Source organism: Periophthalmus magnuspinnatus, chromosome 24 (genome assembly GCF_009829125.3).
Source record: "Periophthalmus magnuspinnatus isolate fPerMag1 chromosome 24, fPerMag1.2.pri, whole genome shotgun sequence".
Taxonomy (NCBI): domain Eukaryota; kingdom Metazoa; phylum Chordata; class Actinopteri; order Gobiiformes; family Gobiidae; genus Periophthalmus; species Periophthalmus magnuspinnatus.
In genome coordinates this window covers 17,138,506-17,155,540 of record NC_047149.1, presented here as the reverse complement: position 1 = coordinate 17,155,540, position 17,035 = coordinate 17,138,506, and the positions used below count along the sequence as shown (strand labels likewise).

The 17,035-nt window shown below is 37.8% G+C and overlaps 1 protein-coding gene across 1 annotated transcript; it reads right to left on the bottom strand.

Annotated features, from left to right (window-relative positions):
- Positions 1-2,495: 2,495 nt before the first annotated feature.
- stum (stum, mechanosensory transduction mediator homolog) lies at positions 2,496-16,818 on the bottom strand. Its single transcript, XM_055232410.1, has 3 exons — positions 16,064-16,818; positions 3,486-3,668; positions 2,496-2,503 (listed from the first exon to the last, which is right to left on the bottom strand). Exons 1-3 carry the CDS (start codon positions 16,272-16,274, stop codon positions 2,496-2,498), a joined length of 402 nt encoding a protein of 133 aa, XP_055088385.1. The 5' UTR covers positions 16,275-16,818.
- Positions 16,819-17,035: the final 217 nt, after the last annotated feature.

The following is a 17,035-nucleotide window of genomic DNA, read 5'->3' as shown; positions in this document are numbered from 1 at the left end:
CCACTGTATGGCTTTAACTTGTATTTAATAAGAGGTGTTTGGAAAAAAAAAAATCTTGGAATAATTCTTTGGAATTAATTCTTACTGAGAGCGGGGTCAATTCTCCATACATCTGACCTGCAACTTGACCTGCTTCTCTCCGTGGAGAAAGATATGCTTAATGCCATTCCAGAAAACTCAACAGTATCGTCATGGAGACAAGCAGATGGCAGACTCTTAACCAGAAAAATTTTACAAAAAGCACCTTTAAGACAACCTATTTAGACATCTTTTATTTAGGAAGATGGCCACAACAAAATGAGCTGGAATAAAATTGAGTTGCGTCAATACAGCTGAGGACCACTGCTCTAGAGTTTCCAATTCCAGCCCAACAAAAGCTCTGCCTGAGCCTCACGGCCTTGACACACACTACAAAATATATAGTGGGTTTCTATTGTAGACTTATTGAAGCTTGTTGCAAAAATAAGAGTAGCTGTTGCAGATGGCTGCTGTCCAAAGATACTGGTGTTGTGCCATGTTGTAATCTCCAGTAATAGACATAAACCAACAGCTGGTTATTGTGGCTTATGAGCCAATAAAATAAAGCCTATTCTGGGTCCAATTGGAAGGGCCATCATAATGTTATTAGCAACACCTGCTACACAGCTGAGATGATGTGACCATGACAACCAAAGCTCTATGGAAACATTTCTAAGTGGACCTAAACATACAGTTGACATTATTTTGTGAGACAGAGGTATAACAATAGGACAACTGACAGGTGAAGTCAGTAACAGATCCTACTGTAACTTGATTATGTTTTTTTTGTGGAATAAATTAGACATGAGTGAATGTTTTTTGAATCAAATTTGTGTATGCAGGAGTTAGGGAAGGCAACTGTTGGGCTTATGGCTACATTACTTGATTAAATTATCCCCAAGACAGCACTTGTGTGGTCTATAAACAGTGTTCCAAGTACGACAAGCAGTGAAACAGGTGACAGGTCATGCACATGTATAATGTAGTTATATGTTTTTTTTATGTGTGTAGTTGTAGTTTAACTGAAGTTAAACTATGTTCTTATAGAAAGTTGGGGGACTAGGGAGCGAACTAGGGAGTAAAGAGTACTTGTTAACCAAGGGCCACTTCAGGGAGGGGCAATGAGAAATTCTGTAATGTGTAAATAGACAACATGTAATGTAGGGCTAACAAGATGATTTGTACGCAGGGCCCTGAAATCTGCGCTGCACCTCTGCACCGGCATGATTGTTTTGATGGTATAAATACTACTGTATGGTTGTTTTTTTTTGTCAGCTGAGGGTGAGACAACACTGGTAGGGACAACAGCTCTTTGACGATTCTGCACAGTTGATTCAATAAACCAGACTCTCTGTTGAGTTTATATTTTTAAGGTTTTTACTATTAGAAATTCCACAAAAGGCTCATCACTATTATTACACTACTCATTTTAATACCTACCATCAGAAACTGCTCCAAGATGCGGTGCAACAAATGGATAGAGGAAAAAGAGAAAAATATATTGTTAATAATAAAGACAAATGATCAAGTTCATATTTACAATAAAAGCACAAAATATCAAATAGCATGTACATTATAGGCAATTACCAGTAACAACCATTTGTTAATATCAGATTGCATTACATGATCAAGTAAACACATACACAGTAATTCAAGCTTTGTTGTAAGATCGATACTTTGAGACACACGAGCAGCTTATACTAAAAACCTGCAGCGTGGATAGAGATATGGGGGGCAGAAATAGAGTGGGAGGAATGAAATATTTGAAAGAGTGAAAGAGGAGTGGGGATTCGGTGAGATCAAATGGGAGCAATCATTAGATAGAGAACTAGGCAGGAGGGGGCTGTCAGGGGGGACGAAGACAGTGAAGATAGTGCTGCCATCATTAAACAGAGAGCAAATCAGAGGTATACAGGCAAAGAATGCATTTGATCATTGGGAACTCCGGCTAATCTGAGACCCAGCAAAGGGAACTGGAAAGACACTATTATAAATATCAACTTGGAGTTGATTTTGAACTCTTACTGTACAAATATAATGCACTCGCCTAATGTATATTTTTCTACTGTAAGTTCAATAGCCTAGTCTTGTCAAGACCAAATGTATTCTGTATAAAGCACAAATCATGTAGATAAAATATTATCTCTGTGGAGACACGGTACTGACTAACCCAGAAAAGTTACATAGTGCCACTTAAAAAAATAGTTATTCTAAACATGAAATAGAATATCGGTTAACACAAAACCCATGTCTCTTCCCCTACCCCATACTGTACATACTGTATGTGGTGGTGAATATTAACTTATTTATAAAGCACAAGGTTTTGCATAATTTGAGCATCAACCGCTTCAGAAGCTAACCTTGGTACGTGCGAGAGTATCTATAGCCTATCATAGCATAAATATTCAATACGCTGCTAGCTGTGAGCGCTAACTGGAGTTGAGACTGGAGTTGCAACAGTTGAATCAGCCACGTGCCTACAGGCCTGTAAAAAAAAGCCGAGAGATGTGAACAAAAACACCCTAGGGGGTTGTTTGCACTCCCTCCCACACATACGCATGCACAACCTCGCACACACACGCAAAAGAGGTGCCAATTAGCTCACACAATTACCAACCACACACGGCCAGCTAACTCAAAGACTTGCCTATGCATCAGTGACAGTGACCAAAGGCCTGGCACAAATTTCCAAAAGAGAAGGTAATAAATGACTTCTCCTTTTCTGCCCGTCCTCTAGTTCCAGACGATTTGTACTTTCCCCAATGCAATTAATTCAGTCTTACAGCTAGAGGTTGTAATCATTATCATTTGAGTCATTGGCTGGTAGCGCTTTCATTTGTGACATAACACTGTAAGTCCCAGATCCCAAAGAAGAGGTAAAATGCTCATTTGCTTCTTTCTCTATAAGATTGAGATCATGAATTATTAATGCACCTCAAGGTAATTCAAGCAAAATTACAATTAAGAGCTTGTATACTTACAAAGCTATGGAATAGGTATTGGATTAGGATTAGTTAAGATTTGTCTTACTTCAACAGATATTTATTTTACCTTAATATTAACAGGCAAAATAGTAAGAGCATATTCTTACTTACAATGCTCTTTACTGTAGTTTTGATATAAGTAGGTACAAGGGATGCAACAATACTCAGTTCTCAAAAAAATTAGAATACACATGTTGTAAGTGTTGTAGATACAAGGAGAAAATTGCTCCTTAATTCCTAACTATTCTATATTTAAACAGAAAAGGCCTGTTAATATGTTATGTTTGTTGGTAATGAGCATAAAAGCAATAGATGAAACTTGTATTTTTGTTCTTCTAGGGCCTAAAACCTATGGAAATCATATCAATATTGTGACCCATGTATCAAGAGCATACATCGAATCATGAGAAAACAGTTAACCAAAACCATTACTACTGAATCTGTGGCGTGAAATCTAAACTGACACACTGAAGTGGTACTGACTTGCCAAAATGACCATGTCCATTCCCCAGAAGATGCTCATGATCCATCCGACCATGATGACAGCGGTGAGGATCTGGATGAGCGCCGCGGCAACGTTCAGCCAGAACACGCAGCACTTCCCCCGCTCCGAGATGAGATCACTGCGCGCTCCACATAGCACCGTGAAGGCAGAGATGAAGGTACCTGCCACACAGATGCCACAAGTAGGTCATTAGGAAGTCACATTTGAGGGGGGTTTCAGAGATCCCCCAGGCATAGAGTGGGCTACTGCTTTAGCCAAATCTGAATTTAATTTTCTTTACAAATGTCAGGCCATCTCTCGTAGCTTTGTACTTTTCTTTATTGACAGTTTTTGTATCCAGATCCTGATCATGTATGAAAGCTCCACAGTACTGATATGGTTTGAAGTCATTTTAATTGAAGTATTGATTTGACATTCTGAATATTGTGTCATGAAGTATCTTCCTATTTTATTTTATTTTTTTTCTCACCGGGGTGGCCCAAAGCTGGTCATAGCCTTTAAGAATGAGAATATAAGACTTATGTAAAACTGTATTTAATTATTTACCCCTAGCATACTACCCTTCTAGGTTGCATGGCAATTGGGGCATGCAATCCGATTTTGAGGTCTCTGTCCCTCCCCTGACCACTTCCTGCAGTACATACTCTCTTTAGCTATTTGCAGATAAACTGCTTAAGTACTATATCAGATACAAATTTCCATAGTAATCTCTGCAGCCAATAGTGTGTTCTTTATGGTATCTGTCTCTTCTGTCATCTGTCATAACAAAAGGTCATGGATAAAGGCATTCACTGTATTAAAAGATCTTTCACTGAAGATGTTTTACAAAGGATTACATGTCCGAGCCACTTTGTATTAGTGACTCAGCGCTTAAGTGGTGGCATTTTCTGAATGCGTGGCTTATACTGCCATACAGTCAAGGCAAAACACTTAGAAAAATACTCTCCGCTGCAAATTGAATTATCACTTTGAAGGTCCCTGTCTGTATCCAATCTCTTTATCCTGGATCTCCCTGGAAGCATTGTTGTAAGTGCACCATGTGTCAGCCAACATAATATATCACGTTTATCTGATTATATTACATGTTTCTATGACAACATGTCCTAAGGAAGAGCCAATGCTGCTCAGGTGTCCACATAGACTTGGAAAAACAGGCTGCACATGTTGAAAAGTTTACTTTTTTCTTCGCAAACATTATAAAATAACAATCTAATTAAAGAATACATCCACTGTTTGACTTATGTAATGTGGTAGGCATAGCAACAGAGCATTTATAGTCTTGTACTTTCAAATATAAGATTGCGTTTTTGAATCTCAGACTATGGGTGGTCATGGTTTGAGCCCACTTTAGTCCAGATGTAGAGTGAGATTAAGCTTCTTCTAATCCTGGTTCAGCATGGTCTAGTAGCTTACCTAGTTTAGTCCTAGTTTTGATGGGGCAAATGTGAATGCACAAGTCTCCTGGGTACATATCTTAACTGCGGAAACGAATGTATTGAGAAATGCTTATATTATGAGTCTATTATAGGATTTAACCTTAGAGTATGTGATGAGGCTGATTACTTTCAAGGATTAAAGTTCTAAACATGACCAACACAGAATGACCTTATCATTAGACATTTTTAATCCAAACATCTGTTGAAAACATCACTTCTTCAGATATGCAGTAAAATGAATGGATTTGCGTGAGTAGTATCCCACGCAGCGCTTAATAATTTTCCAGTGTGTATTTATTCAGTCCAAAATAGCTCATTCCAGTGCTAAATTATTCAAACAATCAGTTAACTTTGCCAGTTTTGCTGTTTCACAAGAGTTAGATGAAGGAAGTAGACAGAAACCTAACGTGACACAAGAAATACCCAGTGGGTGTAGCATCACTGTCTTGGCCTCTTCTCTCCGCTGGTTTTATTTTGGGTCAAATTGAAGAGATGCAGACAGAGCAGAGAAGGGGAGCAGAGAAGGGGAGCAGAGAAGGGGAGCAGAGAAGGGGAGCAGGTGGGGGAGGGCTCAGGAAGAATTGGCTTGTTTGTCAGCAACAAACTGTTTAAAGTGAACGGAGAAGAGTATATTTACTGAGCTTGGTTTTCTTTTCCACACAATTTTGTACCATTTGGGATAAGCTACTTCAGGTAGAGGAGCTGAAAAACTGTAGTAGTGTCTATGGGTGGTTTCCTCCTAACCTTTTTTTGTTTTGTACCCTCTAAGTATTGTCTCACACTCTGAGTATTCTCTATATTGCTGATAACTGCTACTGCATATTCCCCATTTTAACTATTATGTCTTCCTTGTTTTAGTGACGTTGTGGTCCTAAATTTTCATCATTCTGAAACCCATGGATATGCAAATACTCTTTAAATCCACCTTAAAAAAATCCTTAACCATACTTCTGATTGGAAAATACTGATTCACATAATTACTTAATTTAAAATAGAATAGTATTTGACAATAACAAACTAGTACTATGTAAAAACTGAGGTAAAAATTACAGTATAAAATATTGTTTCAGAGAACTGTACTCTCAGTGAGACTTCCTGAGTAAATGTAAGTATCCACCACCAATACTTCTGCATGGCTCTGTGTGTATTTTTTACAACAAGACTGATTGCGGGATTTCTGCCAACATAAAATTCTCTCTCAGATATGCCCAGACTAACTGACTGAAACACAGTGTTTACTTTCTCATGATCTGCTCTGGCCTTCTCTGGAGGGGAGCTGCACTGCAGTAGTAAGAATAGACCTCAGTTAATAAAGGTTCACTATGTAACTTTTCTGGCGCAGGGTCAGCAACCTTCTTTGTCCCCAAAAGGCCATATTACTTTATCTGGAGTTCTCCATAGTATGACAGCTATTTCCATGGAGACAAGATGACACCATGCAAAGTTGAAGGTCAGATCTGTGGAGAAGCAAGCCCACTCAGTAAGAATGCATCTTTTTCATTGTATATTTTTGAGCACTAAACCCATATTTAAATGAATGCAGAGAAATAGAGATAAGATGGATACATTTAATGCTATACTATGGAACATTCCAGACAAAGCATTAATATGGAAACTAGCAGAGGTAGCAGACTTTTAAGCAGAAAAGTTATATAGTGCACTTTATATGAGTGTTTTTACTAGCCGAAAGAACAGCAGGGAGGCTAGAGCACGGTGTATCTGTGTTCGATATGGGCTGATGGGAATGAAATGATCAGGTTGAGGAGGCCCCGCCCACCAGCAGATGCTCTGGCGACGAGCAGAGCAGTCCACCTCCACACATGAGCTGCGAATGACAGGAGGACGGGGGCCCAGAGGGGACACATTTCATCTGAGTATAGAACTTTGATGCAGTCTGCTGCGGCCTGTTTTTGTATGATATCTGAAGGAATTGTGTTTTTTCTTCACAAACTTTGCATTTGTGGTAAGATTTTAGGATTCACTTCAAAGTGTGCTTTTTAAACATGTCAAGGAGTATTATTAACATAAAAAACAGAAATTTTAACTGCTAAATGAAAAACAAAAATCATATGCATTTAAAAGGGTTGGAAGGTTTTCTACATAATACATAAATAATAATGTTTGTAGATTGTTTCTTAGGTTGAAGTTTTTGCTAATTGTGATTTGATAATTGTAAACATCCAAATTTCCATTTTGATTCAAGTGCAACAAATCCTGAAGCCCTAGTTAAAATTTAAGTCAGAAACTGTAGTTACTGAATTGTTTTCCACAAATATGCATAAAGAAAGCAATGGGGACCTTTGTAGTTAATTATTCAAAAATAATAAAGCAAAAATAGTACATTGGTGGGATGTAGTTAGAATACAGAGGATATTGTCTGAAGTCTGACTCACAGCCCACTGTGTAGGCAGGAGGCACTCATTTATGTGGTAGCCTTTTTAAAAGGTAAATATCAGTGTGTTAGTCTCCTTGTTTTGTTACCAAAATGTTTAAACTAAAATCACACATTCTCCTGTTAAAGTAGAGCACTAAAGATGTTTGTTCAATGTTTAATGCCATACTATGGAACAATTCAATGTTCCAGTCTATTGCATTAAACTATTTCCATGGAAACAAGCAGATGGCTCTACCAGGCCAATTTACAGGATTTGTAGAGAAGTGAGCTTACTCACTTTAAGAATGAAGGATATTTTTGAGTGATAGACAGAACCATGTAATGCCATACAGAGAACATTCCAGACACAGAAGTTACATAGGGCGCCTTAAACAATGAGCCACATAATGTTTTTGACGCTTATTTGACAAAAAAAACCAAAAAACTGTAGTAAGTTGTAAACATAAAGAAAAAAGGCACTGAATGAGAAGGTGTTTGCTCTGTCGGTAGAGATGTAAATGATCAACCTAAACCTAAAAATTGGCTGTACAATGCCATCTATTGGTAATGCAAACTACTGTTGTGTACTTGTGCAGAACACTTCACTATGCCTTGAGTGTATCCTGGTGCATGCAAGTATGGAAGAATTCTACTTGCCCATAGAGCTAAACCTATATGCAGAAAGGAGCAGACTGTCAAATCTAAAACAGCTTCATATTTATGCCCTTGTTATTTTGCCAAACCTCTTCATTGAATGCACCAGGAGATACCAGCTGTCGCAAAATGGGCCAATTCCCTATCACAACATGAAACCCTTTAGTCATAATCTGATTGATTCTACACACAGGCAATTGAAAACAAAGCAGTGGTACGCCTTTGTCCCAGCAGTTGTCCAATAAAGACACTTAACTAGCTGGCAATTTTCAACAACAAAGGAACCGAGTATGTCCATTTAATCAAATTAATAAAGACACTACATGAGTTTGGCTATTGTTGAGCCGATGAGAGGGCTGTGAGATCTGTCTGCGAGTGCTAAGCTCTGAAGTTGTGAGTTACATGTGGGAGACAAAAGTGTGTGCGTGTGAGTGTGCGTGTGTGCGGTGTGATGGTGGGGCTTGATATTACCCAGACTAATGACTATAATTACACAGAGAACTCGAGCAAGCACCCACTGCCAGTGTAGGAGGTTAATGATGGAGTGTGAAGGAAAGAGAAAAGACCAGAAGAAGGAGGAAATGGTAAAAAAAGGAGGTGAGAAAAATCAGAGGGACAGCATCGCAAAGACAAGTAAACAACCAGGCATCTTCAAATGAGACTGTGGGGGACTTCTTTACCCCGGGCTATACTCGTACTGCTAGACAAATGCTTTAAGAGATTCTGTTTTTGTTGTTTTTTTGTCTTGTTTCAATACATAGAGCTGTTTTTGTACCATCTTTTGTCACTGCAGAACAAGTCCAGAATATTGCAGACAGCAAATGTCGGACTTAACGTAAATTTGTAAGTAGTATTTGTAATGTATCTGTTCATAATAATTATAATGATGCATTAGCGCTTAACACTTTTGCGGTGTGATATAGGCTTGTCACGATAACAAACTTTGAAATGTGATATAGTGATGAAAAAATATAGAAGATAAATGATAATACTGAAACAATAACCCAAAAGTAAGAATTATTCCTAAAAACTATTCTAAACACACAATATTCTTAAGAATTGCAGAATGAAACATTTTAGTAGTTAGCTAAGTGATTTATTTAACCTTTTATGGCTTAAGTCATAAGGTCTTATCATATTGCCAAAAAATTACCCACAATTTCACAGTAGTGCAAATAAATTGTACACACGATAAATAAAATAATATTGTTCAGCTTTTATATATTGAACGATAAATCGGTTTAGTAGTGGCTCAGTGATGGCCAAATCCTGTCATTGTGTCCTTAGGCAAGACACTTCACCCACATTGATTAGTGTTAATGCAGTGTGTGGGTGATTGATGGATGGAGGGGTCGATGGCAGATTGGCAGCCTTGTTTTGTTGTGCATTATGCATTCACTCTACTCTTGGTAATGGCAAGTTATTATTCTAAGTGAGATAGACTTGATGGACGTGTGACTGTCAATCCTTCTGCTCCTTAGTTTAGGTTCAACATTTGTGGATTCTTCTTTTGAATATTTTGTCAGAAAACATAATCAATGCTTATTAAAAACAGTGGATACAGTGGTTCCCCTTTGAATAAAAAAAAAAAAAGGGTCTTTGGGATTCGATTATAGGTTATTTCTCGTTCAAGATCTTCAAGCCATTAAGATAAAAATCCACCTGCACCTGCCACACACAAGCCTCTGCCTGGAGACGATGTGCATGCCACCAATAAACCGATGTATCTCCAGTCTTATAGCAACCTATAAATCTACCCTCACCTCTGCCTCCCACTTATACACACACACATGCTCCATTGAATCACAATAGTGCATTAGCCTTTCAGTAGCAGCACTGCATATAGGGTAAACCGATGCATGTGTGTTTACAATAAGGATTTACTCACTGGCAGGTCTTTAATGAGGTTCAGCAGCTCGCAAATAGATTTCCACTCAGCCTTCATTACCGCCGCTGTGGTCTGGTCGCCTGTGTGTCAGCTCATGTTAGGCCAGAGGAAAGTGGGGCTGGGAGAGACGTGTTGTCAGGTCAAATCAGTATGGAAAGTACTGACATAGTTTGGGGTCTATTTAGGTAAGTTAGGTGATAAAACATTTTAATATCTAATTTTCTGACATTGTAATTACGATTCATTTAGCGATTTATGTCTTGATTGTATGAAACTGCTCAAAGTACACATTTTAAACCCATCCAGAATCATTAACATTTGAGAGAATACTGAAATATGAACTGCTAAACTAATCCAAGAATACAGTGCATTTCAGAACAAGTCTAAATTACAGGGTTAGCAGGTTTTATATATTAAGGATGACTTGTTGTTGCAAAGGAAGCTATGTTAAAGCTAAATAGTTACAGTCCTGTGTCAAATATGTTTTCATTGTAGACTTGTCATTATTACTTTTTCTAAAGATTGTCCTATTTTTAAACTTGATGTCACATTGACGTCTTGTTGCTCCCATCAAATTATGAAAACCTGAGTGTACAAAGCAAATGTGTGCACTGTGAGATCATAGCCATAGCCCTGAGCAGTAAATTTTGGATGAGTGGTTATGTCCCTCTTTCTGTAGAATCACTGTTGTGTTTTTTGGAGGGTAAAACATAATGAAAACCACTCCTTCGTCTGTTTTGTGTCATTTCATCTTCATCCATGACATTTGCCTACTACTACTTAAAAAACTGTAAGTTGTTAAATCGGCTAATATAGCTTAATATCTATTGCGGAGTGCCACTGTATTGTTCAATATTGTGATCATATGGTATAATATTACAAACGTTGTATTGTGTTTCCTATGAATAATAATTTAAAAAAAACATAAGCGTTGTGACGTTTTGGGAGATTTATAGTAGTTATTTTTTTGTTTTGTTTTTTACACAATATTGAACATACATAAAGTCTCGTTCTATAAATAGTCTATGTCTCCATTGCTGTGCAAACATAACCCTTTAGAGAATATTTATGACCATCCAGGCATCCATATAGGTCTGTATACTCCCTGTAATGGGTAATGTTGTGTATAGAGACTGTGATTGACAGGTGTTGCATGCTTGTCCTTGTGCCAGTATTGGTTTGGCTTTTATTAGGTTCACCGTAGCTACAGACTGACTTAATAGCTTTTTGTAAATCTCTGCATAGGCTGTCTGAAAACTAATAAAATGATTTTCCACTTTTAATATTCTAGCTATAAATATATTTGTCGATAATAAAAAGCTTAATTTAAAAATGCATTTATGTGTGAATGAAATCTAATGGTAGTAATCCTGATTTCAAAGTTCAAACTGTCAATTGTAATAACCGCAAATGCAATTAATTCAAAAGGTTACATAAGAGTGTCCTTAGCTGACTTTGTAGACTGTTCTAAAAATACTCATTGTAATAGTAGGCTACGTTTTATTTGCACTGTATAGCTTTTTTTCTCTCTCTCCCTTTTTTCCCACAGCAAAGTCAAAATTCAGCTGCGCCTCTCCAAAATCTACCACTCTTTAGCCTGAATAAAGGAAGATACTGTTTGCATTGAAAGTCAATTAGACCAACGGGAGCTGCCACACACACACACGGGGCATTGTGTTCATTTCGCTCCACGTCGTCATGGCAACAAGCCGCAGCTATTCAATGAAATGTCAAGGCATTCAGTGAAACCTGTGGTGCACACGCCCTAGATAGCAAAATGTCCAGGTATCCAAACATGTCTAAGACAAATGCCTTCAAAATACAATTATAGTAGGTGAATGTTTTTACCTGGGTCACTGTGCCCTTTTTTTTAAACCATTTTTAAGCCTTTAATACGCCCCACTTTAAGAGTTACAAAGCATAGAGGATTCAAAATAAAGATAGAAAGACAAAACATAGAAACAGAATGGTAACTGGTAATTGGAATATATAACTACACAAGTCACTGCATGTGTTAGCTCATTCAACAATATTGGCAGATTTACTATGAGTGATTGCAAATATTAAACTGACAGTGAGTCACATGTCTTCTAGGAACAAAAAATTAAGTTTCTGGTTTCCAATGCTATAACAATGAAGCTTATGCATTTTAAACTTACAAATTTAGGGTAGCAATTTAAATTTAATTGCATGATAATTATTCATGGATAAACAGGAGTCATTCTAGTTTATAAAATATTGTGGACAAGGAAAAGGCTGCAATATTATTTTATCCTGTTGTCAATTAATTAATAGCGAGATCATGATCAATATCCAAAGTAGATACTCATTTGAGAGTTTATGTTTATGATTACATGATTACAAACAGGACAATGAATCTTTCCTGAATAGTTTTAGTAAAAAAACACATAGTATTATTAGACAAACAACTTTTTTTTTGTTGAAAAGTTACATTACATCATATTTTTCAATCGCATTGGTAGGTCAGTATCAAGCTTTTTTCAAATCTCGACAACATCTGATATTCCTGTTACCGTTCCCATTCTATGGCCTTTGTTATTCCTGTGCTGTGAGGTAAAAGGCAACAAAAACACATGGAGCTAAAGCCTTATTGAGGTAGAAGAATGGCACAAAAATCAAAAGCTGGGCAGACTGCACCAACCTCTTCAGGGACGATATTACCACTCACAAACAAGAGTTCAAGAGGACACTATGTTGTATTGTGAGTTGCCTATCTCGCCTCTCCGGGCTTTATATTGGTTTTCACAGACACCACAGTGCGTGCTGTTTGATGCCGTTGTACACAGAGTAACACTGGATATGCCGTTTGTATATAGGAACACGCCTTTGGCTCCACTGGATTAATCAACATCAATAAAACTGTGTCTGCTTCCTGTGTCATTAGCGGCAGATGTTATTATGTAATCGGAACAGGCACTGTAGAGTGAGGAGAAGTTGTTTAGAGAATGGAATAGGGTTGTCAAAAGTATCGAAAATCTGATACGAATCAATACAACACTAGATACTCATTTGAGCAGTGATCAATACTAGTCACAGGACAGAAATGAACCTTTCCTGAATAGTTTTAGAATGATCTTGAGCTGTATCAGAACAAATATAAGACCACTTAGACTAATATACGCCCATGGACCACTATGGAACCTACCTGGATGACTGAGGAATTACACAGATTTAAGGCCACAAGGTAAATGGAAAGAAAGTACTAATATTTAATTTCTACATATAAATAAAGAGTGTTTATTATTATCATTGTGGTATCGAAATCGGTATTGAGTATCCAGTCTCCTTACTATCAAAATCAAGTTTGAAATGTAATTATTGTGTCAACACTAGAATGGAAACTATTGGATTTCAAACATTTATGTCCTTCGAACTTATATATTGTTTACACACTGTATGTTGAATCGACGATGTGGCATTTACGGAAGCTATGGCCTTCTCCATATTGACCATTTACATCAATATTGTACCCTTTTGTTTGTCCAAGTGGAGAAGAAGATATAGTTTGTGCAGCTAGTAGTGTGCAGTTCTGTGTAAACGCTAAAATATCGAACTACACAAGTCACTGTTGGCAAAGCTTCAGTGTGTTAGCTCATACAACAGCACTGGTGGATTTACTATAAGTGATTGCAAATGTTAAACTGGCAGTGAGTCACTTGTCTTCTATGAACAAAAAGTGAAGTTTTCTGGTTTCTAATGCTGTAACAATGAAGTTTATGTGTTTTAAACCTACGGTACACTGTGTAATTTCTCTGTTGTGAAATGTGCCACCTATTTGTCGCCATGAAAATGTTATTGCTTGGGTGTAACAGCTGCTAAACAAATATAAAAGGGGCGAGGGAGTGAGTGGGGTCACCTCTCCACAGATCTGACCTTTATCTTAGCCTGGTGGTATCAACTGCTCGTTCTCCATGGATTTCATAGCCAGTCTAGACAAAGCATTTGCATCTTCCTACCAGCAGAAAAGTTTCTTAGTACACCTTTAACACTTTTCAGAGATCAATTATGTGCCACTATATAAATCTAATTAACAGGACAGTAACACAGCCAAAATGTGGGATGCCTGTGAAAAATGTGTTCTGCACCAGGAGCTGCTAAATTACAGATTGTACAAAGATTTACAAAATACATTGTGATTATTTCTGTTAATAATTCAGAGAACATATCCAGTATCTAGCCAGTATCTACCCTGCCCATTTAAAGAAGAACTTGGTCAAGGAAGGGCATCTGTGATAAAATCTGTACTAAATATGTTAATTACTGATGATTGCTGTCCAGATCACTGACCAGAAAAGCCGGAAAAACAGAGTAATTTTGCCTGATTGGTCAACCAATATCAAAATCTAACAGTAATTGTCCCCCTCACCACATTGTAGGTGTTATAGGACTCGACAAAGGAGTCAAAATGACCCATAACTGCCGGTTACTCAGGTCGACCAATTTACCCATCACACTGAACATTATAGCCCAGCTGAACTCTGCAGTGTCTGGGTCTCTGGTAGTTAATGACACAAATGTGAAGCCTTCCCATAGTGTTGATGTTTCACCTGCAGTGCGATGTCTCTGCCACTCTCCCTGTGATTTAGCCTCCAAATGATGTGATTGTGGCTTATTTTAAACCTAGACATCTCCACCTGCAGTGCTGACATCTGGACAAGCTGTTAACATCTGGTTCAGTGTGGAATTGCACTCTATTTTTACTGTAATGAGTCAGTGAACAGAGTTGATATCAAGCAAAGAGTTTCCTATTTTTTCAGTTTTGTGGCTATGTAGTGTTTGTGTGTAGAGCTGCACAATATATCTAGATTGAAATCGCAATTTGTAGGTCAGTAGGTGCAGTTATCAGATCGCTACCACAATTCAGTGTAATAGAATATCCACTGTAAACAACAAACAAAAAAAAAATCTGTCTTTTTATTGAGAAAACTATGAAACCAAAACAAAACTGGTGACCTTGTAGTTAAGACTTTAGAGATTACTTTAGACTATTACACACATGCATGGGATTCTTGTATTTGTTTAGCAGTTTGCATTTCTTCTTCTTTGTCTTCTACTCTGGGACATGTTTGAAATATGCACTCTGAAACTAAAATTATTATTGCATTAGAAACTTATATTGTTTTCCAAAATTGTGCAGACCTAGTTGTGTGTTCACGTGTATTTACTTCCAGTATGTTGGTACTGTATCTGTCTAGGTCTAGTTTCAAGACCATCCAAAATGCTCATGCTATTTTGGACTTGTTTACCTCTTTGACATGTGCTCCTTGTTTACCAACTCTATTCAGTTTACAGGTTGATTCCACTTTGGCAGCTTTCACAAATTTTAACATTCATTTATTGTCATATATTGGTCATGTGATACACTGTGTAAAGGTAAAGGTTAAACAGATCAAAATTAGATTCCAGCGGCTTTTAAATAATACTCTATACTAAATCAATACTATACTTTATTGCCTGTTTATGTAATTTAGGCATGACAAGATTATTCTGTTAATCAATAACCATGATTATTCAGTTGACAGTAATTAAACTAAAAAAGAGTGTGTAATCTGTTATCTAATCTCACACACTAGGGGAGCGTATTACACAGTGTCAGTGATAATTGTGAATAATGAATAAATAGTTTCTTTTTACAATACAATAGTCGTAACACTAAAATATTATATTTTGACATCCCTATTCGCACTAACACACATACACAGAAAAAGAAAGCCAGTGTGAACAATGTAGTGCCATTTTTACTGTATGCTAAATATATGTTGTTTCCAGCTGACGGCCTGTTGGACTGTGGATTTGTGCATACCCTCTCTGCACTTAAATCATGTCAAATCTTTATTATTGATACTGTAATTTTTCTGGTTGAGGGGCCACCATCTGCTCATCTCCACTGAGCTGTGCTATTGCTCTGCCCAGAATCACAATATTCCACAGTATGGCATTAACCCAAGGAGACAAGCAACTGACCACACCAGGCCAAGTTACACAGATTTGTAGAGACAAGCACAATATTTTAGCAATCATGCATTTATAGTTTAATAAATGCCAAAATACATTTAATGCCATACTAAGGAACACTCCAGGCAAAGCAATAACATCCTCATGGAGAAAGGAAGGTGGCGGACCGTCTACTTGAGTGGACCTTTAATAACATTTTACAAATCCAATATTGGATATAGCGCTCACCTAGTCCAGGGATGAAGGTGTTCAGGAACAAGCAGATGACCGCAAGGGGGAAAGGCATTGTGGGAATGGCAGCCCTCAGTGGTCCTTTCTTCTCCCTCACCTCCACCACCACACCCCCACCCGCTGTATGGGCCCCCACCGCTGTTTTGGCCCCTAGGCTGTCCCCACTCTTCACACGGCTCTGCTCCACTCCTGCTTCCTTCTGTGCCATCGCGTTCCTTATTGTGTCAAGAGATTGGAGCTCAGCCGGTCAGCGGTAATTGATTTTCCTCCTTTTTAATCACACTTGTGCTGTATTGATGACTGATTGGAAGTGCCTCCGAATGATCAGCTGCTAGAGTTTGTAGAATCGATGTACACTAATGGAGCACAAAGCACGTGCAAGTTTCAAATTGTAAACATAATTTGCATTTGCAGTATAATCAATGGAATTTAGAAATGAACTTGAAAATTCAGCTTTTTCCGTGAGGTTTTCCTGATTTGAAATTCCCAGGGTGCACTTTACAAGCTACTGTTCCATAACAAAAGTCCTCTTGTTTTGTATCCTTAAAGTGACCACACAGTTGGGGTTACTGAAGTCCAGTGTTTGCTACCTTATTTCCAGCTCCAAAAATATCATAGTTCCTTGAAAAACAATCTGAAATCGATTCACAAAGGCGAAACTTTCTTTTTCTCTCTCTTTTTCTCTGTCTTTTAGTCAATCCACGCTGAACACACCCCTGTACAAGACACAGAAGAGATGTATGGTGGTGCCGCCCCCCTTTTTCTACTACTACTCCCTCTCTCTCCTTTTCTCCACTGTCTCCTGGCCCCTCCACTCTCTCCTCAGCTCCCACCATTTAAAGACACAGAGCACCATATATTCATTCAACAGAAAGTACTACAGAGGGTGAATATCATTTAAATATATGCACACATGAGGCGTCTGTGAATATAGAAGTAGCTGACCATCTAGTGTGATTGATCGAATGA

Excerpts from the sequence above, each read along its gene's own strand:
- stum (XM_055232410.1), bottom strand. The coding sequence starts at position 16,274 with ATGGCACAGAAGGAAGCAGGAGTGGAGCAGAGCCGTGTGAAGAGTGGG. Across the intron at positions 3,669-16,063 it reads CACCTTCATCCCTGGACTAG|GTACCTTCATCTCTGCCTTC; the intron begins GTGAGCGCTATA and ends TCTGTGTGGCAG.